The sequence below is a fragment of the Gossypium hirsutum genome, chromosome A13 (genome assembly GCF_007990345.1).
Source record: "Gossypium hirsutum isolate 1008001.06 chromosome A13, Gossypium_hirsutum_v2.1, whole genome shotgun sequence".
NCBI lineage: Eukaryota > Viridiplantae > Streptophyta > Magnoliopsida > Malvales > Malvaceae > Gossypium > Gossypium hirsutum.
In genome coordinates this window covers 5,763,288-5,779,421 of record NC_053436.1, presented here as the reverse complement: position 1 = coordinate 5,779,421, position 16,134 = coordinate 5,763,288, and the positions used below count along the sequence as shown (strand labels likewise).

The following is a 16,134-nucleotide window of genomic DNA, read 5'->3' as shown; positions in this document are numbered from 1 at the left end:
GGACCATTCCCACCACATCATCCATGGTCCCTTTCTAATTATTTAATGACATTCAGTAATTTTTTTTCTATGTCATTGACATATAATTTTGGTAATTTTTTTTATCTTAAACCCCAAACCTAGAATCCTGAATGTTGAACTCTGACCCTGAACCCGAACCTTAAATTTCAAACCTCGAACCCTGAACTACAAACTTGAATTTGAACTTAAACCCCAAACCTAAACCTTGAGGGTTTCAAGATTTAAGGTTTAGGTTTGGAGTTTAATGTTTGAGTTTAGGGTTCAAGGTTCGGGGTTCAAGATTCTAAACTCAAGATTGAGAGTTCTGGGTAAAAAAATTAGTAAAATTATGTGTCAATAACATAAAAAAATTACTAAAATATCATTAAATAACTAAAAATAGATTATAAATGATATGATGAAAAAAATCCATAAAATAATTTCGGGCACTATTAAAGTGACAAACCCAATTCTACAAAAGGGGAAAAAATGGAGGACATCAGTTGTGCACAAGACAAAATCAAAGACAGAAAACAGAAAACCTATGAATGAAAAGAAAGCAAATTACATATAGAAATTGAAGAGTAACTAATTAATAATGATGATGTTGAAGAATGAAAGAACACGAAAATGTTGGATCCATCCAAAAGCACATATGATGGGGTGACAGCGGGGCTAGGGGCCTACTAATTGTGGCGGTGCACCGCAGGTGTTCCAACATCAACATACCATTACCAACCAAATCTATATGATTTCTCCCTTTTTCACCTTATAACTTGGCGTACTAATTACATTTGCCAGTTCACTAAAATAAATAAATTCCAGCTATTTCGATGGAGCACCCCCCCCCACAATCATCATTATTCTCTCATGTACTAAATTATCAAAAAGGAGAAACTCTCATGCAATTCATCGAATTTAATCCTCCTACACATGCCGTTTGTCAAATTTTGTAGCCAATCTAGTCCAAGACCAATGAAATTCTCTTTTATATTTATGTATGTATGTATATGTAGGTGGAATTTATAGTGAATTATGTTACACGTAGGGTTGGCAAGAGGATGAGTGGCTTCCTTTTATCTGTACACATATGATTAAATGAGTGATATATGTAAATTTTGATTAACTTTTACTCTTTAATATTATATTGAGTTATATCGTAATTTTTTAATCCCTATATGTGAAGTTAAGAAAATTCTTAAAAAGTTAATGAGATCTTGTTGACATTATTGATTAAGGCGATATCTTGGGTCTTTAAGTATCGAAGTCCAAGTCTCACCATTTACAGTTGCGTTGTGTAAATTTTTAATATTAACATATGCATATGTTATGGATGTGTGAGTCCCCTACTCCTCCTTAATTTGTTTCTTATTTTGACTTTCCGCTTGTTTAGATGAACTGATCCTTTTAACACTACCACGTTTTCTTCCCTACTCCTTAATGTCATGGAAAGAATGTGTAAAAAATATCTTATAAAAATCATTTAAAAATCTCAACTATAAATAAACTTTAATATAACAGCTTTATGTATGTTGAAGATAACCAAATTATTTCAGATTTTAATATAGGTGTACAAAAATTGTTGAAAATGGATCATTACGGGAAAAAAGATACCAAGTTTATGCGTTAAACAAATATCAATTGTAACATGCAAAAGGGAAAATGAAAGCTTAGTAGATGCTAATCCTTGAAATTTTGTTTACCAATGATTAATATACAATTTGATACTTGAGTTTAGCTTTAATACTTAAGTTAGTATTTGTGTTTTTTGTTTCAATTTAGTACTTAGGTTTGAATTTGATATTCAATTTGATACCTAAGCCAAATGTCATCATATGATCCAATAAATGTTTGACACACATGCTTTGGTAAAAAATATATAGGTAATTAATTTGGACAAAAAAAAATTAGGTACCAAATTGAACATTGAAGCCAAACTTAAGTGCTTAATTGGAAAAAAATTAAAGTCAAAATTAAGTACCAAATTAAGACAGAAAAAACTCAAATACCAAAATAAACATTACTAACAAAAGAACTCATCATTAGACCTAATCATGGGCTTGTTAATTTTGCTACTATTTTAAAGGCATTTGCTTGTTAAGTATAAAAACTTTTTAATGTATTTTCAATTTATTAGGAAACATCTATTTTAATATTTTTAGTGTATTTGATGTATTATATTTTTTAAATTTGTTTTTTTATAAATAATAATATAAAAAGTTTAATACGTTTGGACTTGGGTTTAATATTTTTATCTAAACTGGGTTTAGTTAAAATTTTAGACCTATTTTTCGAGTCAAATTAGAACCTAAAAAATAAACCTAATGTAACACCTCAAACCCGGCCTAAAAGTCTAGACCGAATTCGGAATGCTACATTGATCACCGAAGTGATCGTAGGAAAATTTTACAAAATAACTCATCTCAGTGAACCAAAAGTGTTTAAAACCATTTAATAATCAGTCAATAAAATTTACAGTAAGACTAAATATAAAACCCAAAATAAACGTATGCATGAAAATCTAAAATGGAAACTGTACCACAGTATTATAAAGCCTTACAGTTCAAAGTTAACCAAATAACAAAATCGTAACGGAAAACAAAACTGATAATTTATTTGTTTGCGAGACTGTCTGAGACCTTCGCGTGCCAAGTCCATCAACATAATCCAGAATTGTACCTGAAAAGGGAAACGAAAGAGGGGGTGAGCTACTCGAGCTCAGTTTGAGATCAAACCAGTTAAACTACAGAGACAGAAACAGGGAACTAAAAGCAGTTCAGAAATAAAACATACTTACAGAGCTATTCAGAACCAAAGGGTACGTTCGAAACGGACGTACCGACAGACAGATATTTGTTAATGCATATTAAAAATTACACTCAGCTACACAAACATAGTGCTATTCTGCCACTAGTTTTAACTCAATCAGTTAGATACACTCAGCCACAAGTACCACTCAGACAGAGTAGCAACAAATCTTAATCAGTCACAGTAAGAATCCAGTCAGACAGTCGCAATCAGAATCTACAAAATTCACATAGGCACAAGTGCCTCTCAATCGAACAGTATCACATTCAGTCACAGTAGCAATAATTCTCAACCATTCACAAGTTCCAATTCAGTTAAACAGATCAATCAGATACATATGAGTACAAATGAGTTCTAAAAATATCCACCTATCCAGCCAACACACCTCTCCGTCCCCCATCACTTCTCATAAAAGCTTTAAGCTTGTCCCACCAAACACTCCATACAGGACCTCGCAAAGCCCATCCAACCCTACACCCCATATGATGTCATCCCGGGTTACCCGACAACGATGATCATCAGCATTGTCCATGACCCTCAGGGTATTCAGACGACCCTCAAGGTATTGGGATTGCCATCGACCCTCTGGGAATTTGGGCTAACAGTATGCAGATAAACTGCTAGTCACGTAAACTACGTAGGAAAGCCAGCGTATAGGCTGTACTGTGCAATGCGGTGAACCGCGGTACAGACATGCAGTATGAACTGCCAGATCAGATAATAGTACGTAGCGTAGCTAACGTACATGCGGTAAAATGCAATGCGGTAGACCGCTATATCATTAGGTTGCAGTAAAATTGCCAGTTTAGTCAATGATAGCAGCGGTGCTGATGTATGTTCTGTACAGTACAGTGCGATAGTCCGCAGTACAGTCAAATTAACCACGATCCTCAGGGTATTGGGACCGCCCATGACCCTCTGGGTATTAGGGGCAACAGATTAGCTATCAGTTCAGTTCAGTCAATCTTCCTTCTGTAGCAACGTAAAAATTTCACTTTCCGGTCGCTAGTTGAGGCGATTATTTGAAAATGGAATTTTGGTTTTAAAAAGAAAAGGAGTCGCCACCGATCTTTTTTCTAGGTGTGATCAGACACCTAATAAATCTTCTTTTTAGAAAAGAAAATTTATTCTTGAACAAAAATGAAGGCCGAATTTGGGTCTACGTGAAAATCCAGAGGAAAATAGAGTTCGGGAGTCGGTTACACGCGAGGAAGGTATTAGCACCCTCACGACGCCCAAAATTGGTATCTTGTTAATTACGCGTTGTCTTAATTTTCAAAAATACAAGTTTAATTTAATATTTAATCATGATCCGACCAAGACACGAGAAATTTCAAGTTTTTGGTTTTTTTGAAGGATGTCCCGTTTTTAACACGAGCCAACGTGATTCACCCAACATAGCGATGAAATCACAAACTTAATGTTAAAATCGGTACGTTGCATTATTTATTAAAATAAAAATGTTTCTAAAATAATGATAAAAAAACTGATGATGTTATTGTAACAAAAATTCATAAGTAAATAAACGATGCAAAATAATGAGATGATTAATAAAAAGTATTATAATATAATATTAGGATATTAGAGTAATAATAAATAATATTTACAATAAAAGGAAAAGGTAAAAATGTATTAATACCATAATAAACTAATATACGTATAATAAAAAATAACAATATGTACAAAAAGATATATGTATACCAAATAATACACAATAATATTAAAATAAAATATTAAGTAACAATAGCGAAAATAATAAGTATAATAATAAATATAATGATATATAAAAATAATACTATATTAAAAAGTATATATATACACGTATAATAAAATATATACTAATATTAATAACAAATGTAATAGGGTAAAAATAGATATAATAATGATATGTACATATATGGTATTAAAAATATATGTATATAATATAGTATTTAAAAATGTATACATAATATATATTAAGAATAATAATAATAGTAAAAACAACCATTGATAATGCAACATAAATAGATATATAGTAATAGTATATACATAATATAGTTATTAAAAATATATACGTAAGATAATATGTAAGAATAAATATATAAATAATATAATATTAAAGATATATACATAATATATATAAAAAAATCATATATACATGATATATATATATTAGCAACAATAATGATACAAAAAAAACAACAACTATAATACGATACATAAATACATACACATATACACATATAAATAATAATGGTATTAGAAATATACAATATATAGTATTAGAAGTATATACATAATATATATATACTAGAAATAATCATAATATTAAAAACAACTATTAATAATACTACATAAATATACACATATATATATTAAAAATATATATACATAATAATAATGATATTGAAAGTATGTACGTAATATAGTGTTAAAAATACATACATAATATAGTTATATAATATAATAGAATATATGAATAATATGATATTAACAATATATACATAATGTAAAGTTAAAAATAATATATAAAATTATATATACATAATGTCTATTAAAAGAATATACACATAATATATATGCATGTATTAAAAATAATAATAATATTTAAAAAAATAATTATTAATAATGTTACATAAAAGTATATAAATATGCATGTTAAAAATATTAATTGAAGCTAAAACTAATACTAATAATAGTAAAAACTAATAATATAATATAATATAATATAAAAATAAAGAAATAATAGTAATAATACGAAGATTAATAATAGTAATAGTAACAATAATGATAATATATATGTACATGAATAGTGCTAACAACAATAACACTAAAATAATTAATTTTAATAATAAAGTAATTAAAAAAAGGATCGAATCGAATTAAAAATAAAAGGCTTGGGGCAAAACTGAAATAAAAAGAAGGGAAGGGGACCTATTTCAACGCGCACAAATAGTGGAGGGACTTAAAACGAAATAAACCTCTCCACCCAAAATGCGCAACAGCATTGAGGACCAAATTGGAAAGCGCAACTAATTATAGGACCAAATTAAAACACATAAAAAACCTGATTGAAAAACATAGAAAAAGCGGAAGGACCGCGTGCGCAATTAGCCCCTAAGAGCAAAAACACTCGGATCCTGAGTGGGTAGGGTCGGGTCGACCTGATCCAGGGCAAAACGACGTCGTTTTGAGGTTAAAGGGCAACCCCCAAAACGACGTCGTTTTAGGAAGCTATAAAAAGGCCAAAATCTTCAAAAAAAATTCATTTTCTGCATAGCAAAGAAAAAAAAGAGAGAGGGGAGAAGGAGAGGCGAATTCCGGCCACAAGGCCGGTCGCCGTCCACGTCTGGTTGCCGGACCGCCGTGTGCCACCGTCGCACGGTGGCCGGAAAAGGTAAAAATTTCCTATCTTTTTTTTATTCTTTTATTTTCCTTTTTATTATACTATTTATGAAAATACATAGGTATGTATGATTCGAAAATAAATAAAAATAAAAAGATTTAAATCACCTTAGGCTTTTGATATTGATGTTTTGGTTGCCCAATTGGTGTTATTCTAGTGTTTTGATTTTCCCCGAATTATTGCTTGTATATGTTTAAATCTATTTTTTTGTATTGATGAAGAAAATAACCGAAAATATTTTCTATTACAATGGTTTCCATTCGGCTTTATAGCCGATTTTGTTGTTCATACACTGTCTATTTCCTATTTTTGCGCTGCTGTTGCGTGCTCTTTTGTTTTGCAGGTGGTGGTTGAACAGTGGAGCAAAGGTAGTGCAAGTGGACTGGCATGGGCGATGTGACGTTGGCGGCGCTGGGGGTAGGTTAGGGTTTCAGTTTTTTTGAAACCCTAAATCAAGCTAGTTGGGTCTAACAACTTGGGCTTACATGTGGGTTTGGGTCTATGGGATTTGAATTGGGTTAAATTTGGGTTTCGTTTTGGGTTTATTTGTTGGGTTTGGGTTGTGGGTTATGCTGGGGTTTAATTGTAAATGGGTTTGATGAATGTTCGGCCTAAAGTGTAAACGGGCCCAAAATTGGCCTACAACACCTTCTCTTCAAAAATCCCGCCCAAAATAGTTTATGCATATGTATGTATGTATGCAGTCAGATGTACACAATCAGAATACTAGTCTCAAACAATTATTCAGAAGTAGACGCTCACATCCAATCAGTTAGTTACAAAATTAGTCTTAAGTACACTCGTAACTTGAATTCAGTAGCAATTGCAAAATAAGCTCGCATATCAATGACACGTATTCAAACAGTCAGACAGAACTAGTTGCATACACACTCACCCAGCTAACCCGGGTTCAGAATCAAACATGTCACATAACCAATCACAATTAACACATTATCCAAACTCAGATCAGCGTCGTAAATACCCTCACTAGAGCTCAGTCGAGGGTTGGAATACATAGAGTCACGATTGCACTTAAATTTGACCTAAAATCATTATTTGGCGAGATAGGGCTACACACCCGTATGCTTCGGCCGTGTAGAGCAATCCAGATCGTGTGAGGCTCCAAACGCCCTTGTGAAGGATAGCACACGGCCATGTGACATAGGCACACGCCCGTGTGAAGCAGAGACACGACTGTGTGAACAGGCCGTGTAACTCACTGTCCAATTTCGCTAAAATAAGGTGCAGGGTAGACACGGCTGTGTGAGGGTCTCACATGCCCGTGTGCCAACTAGACATGGTTGTGTGTTACGAAACACACACTCGTGTGGGATCCCTAAATCCCCAAATCAGCCACACAGCCGTATGGCCAGGCTGTGTGACTTCAAATCTCTGAAACCCTAATTCCCAAACCCACATGCCCATGTGCCTAGGGGACACAGCCATGTGAATTTCGACAAAATCCCCAAATCGGCCACACGGCCGTGTGGCATCCAATTTGGCCTGGAAACCCTAGTTCCCAAATCCATATGACTGTCTACCACGGCACATGCCCGTGTAGCTGCCGGAGAGGTCATGAAACCACCCCAAATTAGCCCCGAAAACACCGTTTTAGCCACCCAAACTGTCCCTAACCTTAACCACATCAAGAACATATCACAATATAACGTATTTTCCTCACTTCCAACGATCAAAACCCAAAAACCTTCGGGTTATCACATATTCAAGAAAAGCCGCACGTAAACTTTGCAAAATTAAACAATGTAGTTAAAGTTTGAATCCCTCACCTGATTGAACGACGAAGAAGACGATAGAGGTGCGACAATTCGAAATCTGTAAGCAAACGATTCAAAAACATAGAGAATGCACAAATTGAAAGTCCAAGAAAAAAGAACAAAAAGAAAAAAAAAACCAAGAAGTAGAGAGAACTAACGTGGAAAAGAAAAGAAAAATAATAAAAATAAAATAAAATAATTAATTATTATCACTAACTAAAAATAAAACAAAATAAAAAGACTCCCAAAATGTACACATAGTGACTCAAACCAAAAACCTTGAACTTAATTAACACTCTATTTAACCACTAGACTAATAAGTCCATTCTTATCACTATAGTGCACAACTAATCACTTATGTGTGGCCTCCTTACTGCCCCTATGCTTAAATCTTTTAACTTCTAGGCCCAAAAATTCGGGATGTTACACCTAAAATTTTATAATAACCCGACCCGACCCATAATTAAATCTACTCATTGCATGCTTGAATTAGAAATTTCACAACAAAACTAAATTAAAACCTATTTGAGTGATTGAAAAGTTGATAAATGGCGGGGAATATTTCATGGAACTACCAAATATTGCAAAATTTTGAAGGTATAAATTAACCCCTTCACTAAAAATTTTCAATCTACACTAATCCCACCTTACAGTTTTTTACCTAAAGTATGACTAACTAACGCATCATTTATAATCATCAAAGTGACATTATAACTATGCCCCACTAGGGTTTTTTTTTTTTACCTCACCAAACGAGGAAAAAACTCCGACCCCCACTAATAGGTTTAATTCCATTTTAGTCCCTTTACTAAATTGAAATTAGAGATTTAATCCTTTACTTCTATATAATTTGACCCTTTATTTTTATAATGTTATTGGTAGCTACAAAGTACAAATTGATAACGCTATTAGTTGATGTTGTTAAAGTGATGACGTGAATTTTTTTTAACAACTTTAAGCATTTGACTCAGATTGAAATTTATTATTTGTTTAACAAAATTGATTGATTTCTATATCTCTGATTGTATGATGGAATAATAGTAAAAAAAATAATTTCGTATCATCACTTTAATGATAGCAACTAACGATCGGCGATATTGATTTTGGACCTATTAATAACATTATAAAAAAATGAAAGAATTAAATTACACTAAATTAATATAGAATATTGTATAGGATTAGTAATGCAATTTTCCCATTAGTAATAAAATAAAAATGCTGGTATTTGTTTTGGGGATTTTAAATTGAAATATGATATGGAAATTTCCATATCCTATATATAAATATCACCATCTTTTCATTTCTCATACTTGCCTCTTCTTCTCCCTCATTTGCTTGCACGGCTGGGCGTAGTTTAAGCGGAGAGGGTGTGCAGGATTAAAGGGTCACCATTGTTTCCAATATGATGCTTAATAATAAGTTTTTGTTCTTATCAGCTTTGTTTTGCATTGCTGTAGCTGGCGTTTTAGGCCAAGCTCCTCCTACTCCTAGTAATCCTCCGACATCCACGCCGGCGCCGCCGACTCCACCCGCTTCCACACCTCCACCTACTACTCAACCACCTCCAACACCCACAACTACTTCTCCGCCACCAGCTTCCTCTCCTCCTCCTACTTCATCACCACCACCAGTTTCCACTCCTCCTCCAGCGACTCCCCCGCCCGTTAGCTCCCCACCACCAGCTTCTCCTCCCCCGGCTACTCCACCTCCCGCAACTCCCCCACCGGCTTCTCCACCTCCGGCTACCCCACCACCTGCTTCTCCCCCTCCTGCTACTCCTCCTCCAGCTACCCCACCACCAGCTCCTTTGGCTTCTCCTCCTGCCACGGTTCCAGCTCCGGCCCCTAGCAAGACCAAAGCTAAGTCTCCAGCACTATCACCTTCGGCCTCCAGCCCACCGTCTCCATCAAATGAGGCCCCTACTCCCAGCCTCGGCGCTTCTTCACCAGGCCCTGCTGGAACCGATACGGTATGTATATCTATATGTATATGTATATGCATATTCTCTTATGGGGTTTAAAATTTAAGTATGTCTAATATAGCAAAAATATAGAGGGTGTTCTAAATTCTAACGTAAACTCTGACATGGAAAGCTTTAATTAGACCTCAGGTTGGATCAACACACACATATCATATTAATGGCATCTATAAATTTTGTTGAAATTTATCTATATTTATAATTAATTAATTCTATCTATGTCTATACTTCAAATATTTAACTAAAACCCAATTTATTTTTTAAATATTTTTTAATATTATAGTCTAAATTCATTTTTTCAAATTTAATATATTTTTATCCAAAAACATGTTTAGCTTTCAATGGATGAAGCTATTTTTTTTTTTTGCATATCCAATTATAATAATAGTGGGAAAAAATATGAATACAAGATGTTATTTGATTATTGCAGAGTGGAGTAGAGAAAACATGGTCCATAAGAAAGATGGTGTGGAGCTTGGTGATTGGATGGGGTATCCTCAGTTTAATGCTTTAAACCAAGAAGTCTTTTCTTCACCATTTGTGTCTTAGCTATGGTTTTTGTTTTCAGTGTTTTAATTTCCATTATATATTGTTACTGGCTTAAGTCTCTTTGATGGGGCTTTTTACTATGCATATTTGAGCTTACATTTATTTATATATATTTGTATTCTTTGGGAGATTTTTTTTGAGGGGAGCTTTTATATTTTTCATTTGTATTGGAGGGACTTCTATTGTTTCTTTTTGTATGGGATTTTGTGTTGGTGGCTGCCTACTTCCTTCTCTCATCATTCTTTTTTTTTTTAAATTGTTTTTTCGGGTTTTTTTATCATTCAACATTTAATTTAATATTCAAATAGATGATTGAATAGAAGTTCGAAGAAAACCTTTTAAACACATTAAAAAAAAGAAGTAAAATAAAGAGAGAAATAAACACAAATTCAAAACATGAGACAAAAGATAAGTAAATAAAGAATCAATATGGATTCACAAATCCTATTTGCAAGCTTCATTCAAAGAATAATTTTATTCAACAGTTAATCCGATATAACTATTAGCAAAAGCCCAATCTAACCTCTCGCAATAATAATTGTAGCTGCAAACAAATTAATCTCTCCAAATAACTCACATTACATACAGTATTAAATGAGGAAGCTGATCAACACTGTATTTATATGCTAGTACAAAAGAACAAGGAGTGTCTAAATACACCCAAATAACTCAACGAGGAAGTAGCAGTCTATTTATAAACTAGTAAAAAAGTCTCCTCTTAGCAGATTTTGTGGAGATAAAATCACCAATTTAATGCATAATAATTTGAGATAAAAACCTCCAAAATTCATCTCAAAATACAATCTTATATAAGAAAATTCATCAGCATAATTCATAAGATAATGTTTAAAGAATAAGGATGAGGGTAAGCCTTAATGGATAAGGGCATGATGATCTCATAGTTCCTTCAATCATCCAAATTCGACCACCATTTATTTGCTTATAAGAAAACAATTATGGAGATCAAGTCAAAATGTCAACATTTAATCTTGAGCAATTTTGAAGGTATGCTCAAATTATTGTCCAAAGGGCAAATTATTGTCCAAAGGGTACAATTAAGTTATTTATTTTTTAATTAAATTATGGCGTAAAACTTTAAAGGTTACAATCTGTTCAAATTTTTTTATTATTCATATATTTAGAATTTAATCTTTATACTTTTATTTTCAGGAATTTAGTTTCTCTGCTTTTCGAATTTAAAAATTTAGGTCCATTTGTTAATACTGTTAAAATTCTTTTGTGTTGGTTAGGCATTTTGAAAAAAATAAAATAAACTTGGTATGCACGTAACAAAAAAAAAACATTGTAACAGACATAAATTCAATAAAAAAATTTAAGAGTGCTAACAATTCTTAAAAATTCATATATTAATCATTTTAATTAGAATAAAATATTTAGGCTAACTAATTGCATTATAAAAATTGAAATATTAAATTATGTCAAAATTAAAGTATATAGATTAAATCTTAAATTTAAATAAAATATAGGGATCATATTGGAAATTACCCATTCTTATAATCTAAAAAGTAAAAAAAAAAAATTAGAATTGAAAAGCTTTAGTGCCTTTAATATATAGTTGTATAGATGTCATGGAAAGGGTAGTTAAAATGGAACCATGAATGTATGGGTGGGCAATGGGGAGATGTGACCATGGTACCATGTGGATGTTATTGGCAATGGCATGGTTATAATGTCTACCACATGATCAAAATAAAGTAATTGAAATTAATGATTACAACTTTATTTTAAAGTCCTTATGAGTATTATTCCTATCAAAATAAATGTGTTGGATAACTTGGGTAGTTAAAGCTAAATGTAATAATTGATTGGCTTAAAGCGATTTAAGAGGGTTAGTCACAACTTCTCTTTTATTCTTCAACTTTCTTCTTTGGATCTTGTTTTGAGTTAATGTTTAGAGACATTTTGGCTGTCCTTGAATGGGAGTGGTGAGAGCATTTCTTTGAGTAATATAATGAAATTGTAAATAATATTTCTTTGATGGAATTTTGATCGGATCATTACTTGATGTTTTGGCTAGATCTTGTAACGAATCTTTGATTTTGCTTTGAAAACTTTGTGTCTTGTGAGATGAAGCGGAGATTGATTATCTTTTTTTTTTGTTTTTAAGTATTTTGTAGGTATTGATTATTTAGTATCAAGCTTGGAATATCAAATTTATGAAATCAAATTTCTATTTTTGAGTTTGTGTTTATCAAGTTTAAGTTAGGTTAAGATGTGATTCTGCTTTAAATGATGACAATGACCTCTTCTGTTGGGGATAAACTTGTATAAGCAATGAACAAGAAAAATAACGAAAAAATTGAAAAGATCGAATACACAAATTTTACGTGAAAAAACCCCTCCGAAGAGGGTAAAAACCACAGGCAAAGATAATTCACTAAATCGGCAAAAACGAAGAGTATAAAGATGGAGATAAAAGCTAAATCCTGAAACCTGAAAATAAGAACTCTCAAAACTTAAATATAAAATTCTCAGAAAGCTTGTAAAAGCTAATACTTAAATGTGTTATGGGTTAATCTTTCTAGGGTAGAAAAAAGGGCCTATTTATAGGCTAAATTCGTAAGTCAAATAATCTTAAAATAATCTACACTAATTAGAGTTCGACTAGAACAAATAATCAGAATTTGACTGGAAGAAGAAAATCAAGAAAATTGCAATGTCCTCTATGGTGTCGTCGCGACATCCAAAACTCCTTATCACGACATTACTCTCTATTTGTGTTTTAATTTAACCAAAATGCGAAGCATATTCTACATCTTTTCTATATTGATCTATGATTTTGTAGGAGTTATTTAATTTAGGCAACATAGTTTTAGCTTTATTTGGTTTTGGACCCAACAACAATACTATTATTTTGAATCATATGCATGGGCCAAGTTCTTGAGTGATGTGGGTCCACTAAGTTGACGCGTATGGAGCCTGCTGACTTTGAGACTTTTAGGCCCATCTAAAGCCCCATGATTGTCTATGAGGGAGTTGGTGCTTACAAATAATTTAATTTTACATATTCAAATGTAAAAAACAAATCTAAACTGAAATTTTACACATAATTTATACAACGTGAGATTCAAACTTGAGATTTTTAAATTATCAAAACCTCGACCATGCCATCTAGCTAAAACCTCATTGACATACATGTGAAATTTAAAAACTTCAACACTATTACAAATAATTTCCCATATTTCAATCAACCACGGTGTCTCCCCAAAAAGAAATTATTATGAATGTTGCAACAACTATATTTTATCAATCTGGTCCTAGTCCCTCTTATTGTCCCTTTTATTAACCATCTTTCTCCAATAAATTTGTAGCAGAAAAAGAAATTAAGTTTCCCTCTTTTCCCTCATTGAAAGCAATGCATGTTCAAGTCAACTGAGATACTATCTTGCTCCATTGCTTCACCATGCACTGCCATTAATATGGGATTTTTCTCCCTTTACTCTCTTAAATATCCATCTATACTTCACGTCTAAATTATATTTACAATATAGGCATATATATCATTACGATCAGAATTAATCATTACAATACATATTTGTATATATGCGTATATATTCAAGTTGGTATCTTCGTATTAACATCGTTAGTTTATATTGACATATGATAACTTCTCAATATGCAATGTGGTGGACATTAATTAAAAAAATACTTAATACTAAGAAATATCAAAACTTTGTAAATAAATAATGTAATGCAATAAAAATAATACATATAATTAATTTGTGCATTTTACATAGAAGAAAATTAGTTAAATATATATAATCTTAAAAGTTATACTTATATTTACAATATATACGTTTATATCATTACGATCAAAATCAATCATTACCATGTATAAATGAACTGATAACAAAAATATATTCGAAACAAAAATTAGTTAAATATATGCGTTTATATCAGATTCAAAACAAATCTAAACTAAAAATCTAAATATGATTTATATAAATTAAGACTCAAACTTGATATTTTAAAATTTCCAAACCTTCAACCATGGATGCCACCAACCCAAAACCTAGCCTGCATACTTGTGAAATATATAAAATGCAACTCAATAGTTTCCCAAATTTCAATTAGTAAAGGTTAGAGGTGTTTATGGGTGAGTCAAGTATTGTATAATATTAACACATTTTATATTTGTCTAAGCTTGGTTCGACCTGACTCTAAATATGTGTCTAAAATTTAGTTTAAATTTTCCTAGATTTATAAATGGTTAATCCAAATCTGTTTTAGGCACGTTCATATTATTTTTTTAAAAATATATTATTTTTAATTTAATATTTTATATTTTATATGGTTTTTTTATTAAAAATTTAAATTTAGACATCTTTGTTATAATGTTACCTAGTATTGTATTATCATAGATATATATTTAATTTCATGTGATATAATTTACATAATATATACATAAAATAAAAATATAATACAAAAGTATAGAATGGGTGGGTCGAGCTAAGTTCGAGCCTTAAATATTAAAGTTTAGGTCTAGTCTTTATTTTTAATCAGCCTACTTTTTGCCGAAACTCATTTTGTGAGTATCGTCTTTTTATCTAAACCCTTTGTATTTCGAGTAACCTTCAAACCAATAACCCGACTTATGGATAGGTGATAGACTCTCCCACCACTTACCCAAAACAAATTTTTATGAATGTTGCAACAATTAGATTTTATCAATGTTGTACAAGTCCCTCGTATTGTCCTTTTCTTAACCATCTTCAATAAATTTTTAGCAAAAAAATAAATAAATTAAGTTTCCCCTTTCCCCCCATTGAAAGCAACGTACGTTGAAGTCAACTGAGATACCCTCTTGCTCCATTGCTCCACCATGCACTGCCATTAATATGGTTTTTTTTACCCCTTCACTCTCATAAATATCTATGTTTTTACCACTTTCACGTACAAATTTCCTTTGCCGACACTAATATGAATTGGCATTGCTAACTTTTATTGCATATTATATTGTGTATTATCCACATGTATTTTTGAAGTGCTCAACAATGTCCACCAGTTTAACAACACTCCCTAAATATCCTGCTGCAACTTATGAAGATGAAAAAAAAAACACAAAAAGAAACCATAAGATAGATAAAATGTAGATACTAGTTTTAATTATGAGGAATAGTATGGTGATTGCTCATCTCATCCTTTATTATACGGTTGAGGGTTCGATCTCTACTCAAGGGAATAAAACATTTTATGACTAATCGTTTTCACCCATGGCAAGAGGATTAGTCATTGCCGTTAGCGATAGATACCTTGATTACGACAAAAAAAATGTAGATACTAGTTTTACTACTAATCTTTTATCTCTTTTCAGAGTAATAAGGTGAATTGCACTCCCAAAGATGATAAAAAGGTTAACTATGAATAAGTAAAAATATTGTTTCACTTAATTCTTTTTCCGAAAGAACATTTTTTGTTTAAAATAATTGTTGTTCAAAATAATCGTCGTTAAGAATAGCTAGTTCAAAATAACTATGTTCAGAATAAAGCTCTAGTTTAAATAGCTGTGAGTATAGTTGTCATTTGGGAACAACTAATGTTCAAAACAATTTTTGTTTAGAATATCCATAATTCAAAACAATTTCTATTTAGAACAATTGTGAGTTTCTTTTTCTTTT

At 31.7% G+C, this 16,134-nt stretch overlaps 1 protein-coding gene across 1 annotated transcript; it reads left to right on the top strand.

The window, feature by feature from the left end:
* Positions 1–9,226: 9,226 nt before the first annotated feature.
* On the top strand, positions 9,227–10,718 carry LOC107894699 (classical arabinogalactan protein 9). Its single transcript, XM_041084617.1, has 2 exons — positions 9,227–9,937; positions 10,377–10,718. Exons 1-2 carry the CDS (start codon positions 9,371–9,373, stop codon positions 10,458–10,460), a joined length of 651 nt encoding a protein of 216 aa, XP_040940551.1. The 5' UTR covers positions 9,227–9,370; the 3' UTR covers positions 10,461–10,718.
* The last annotated feature ends 5,416 nt before the right edge of the window (positions 10,719–16,134 follow it).

Excerpts from the sequence above, each read along its gene's own strand:
- LOC107894699 (XM_041084617.1), top strand. The coding sequence starts at position 9,371 with ATGATGCTTAATAATAAGTTTTTGTTCTTATCAGCTTTGTTTTGCATT. Across the intron at positions 9,938-10,376 it reads GCCCTGCTGGAACCGATACG|AGTGGAGTAGAGAAAACATG; the intron begins GTATGTATATCT and ends TGATTATTGCAG.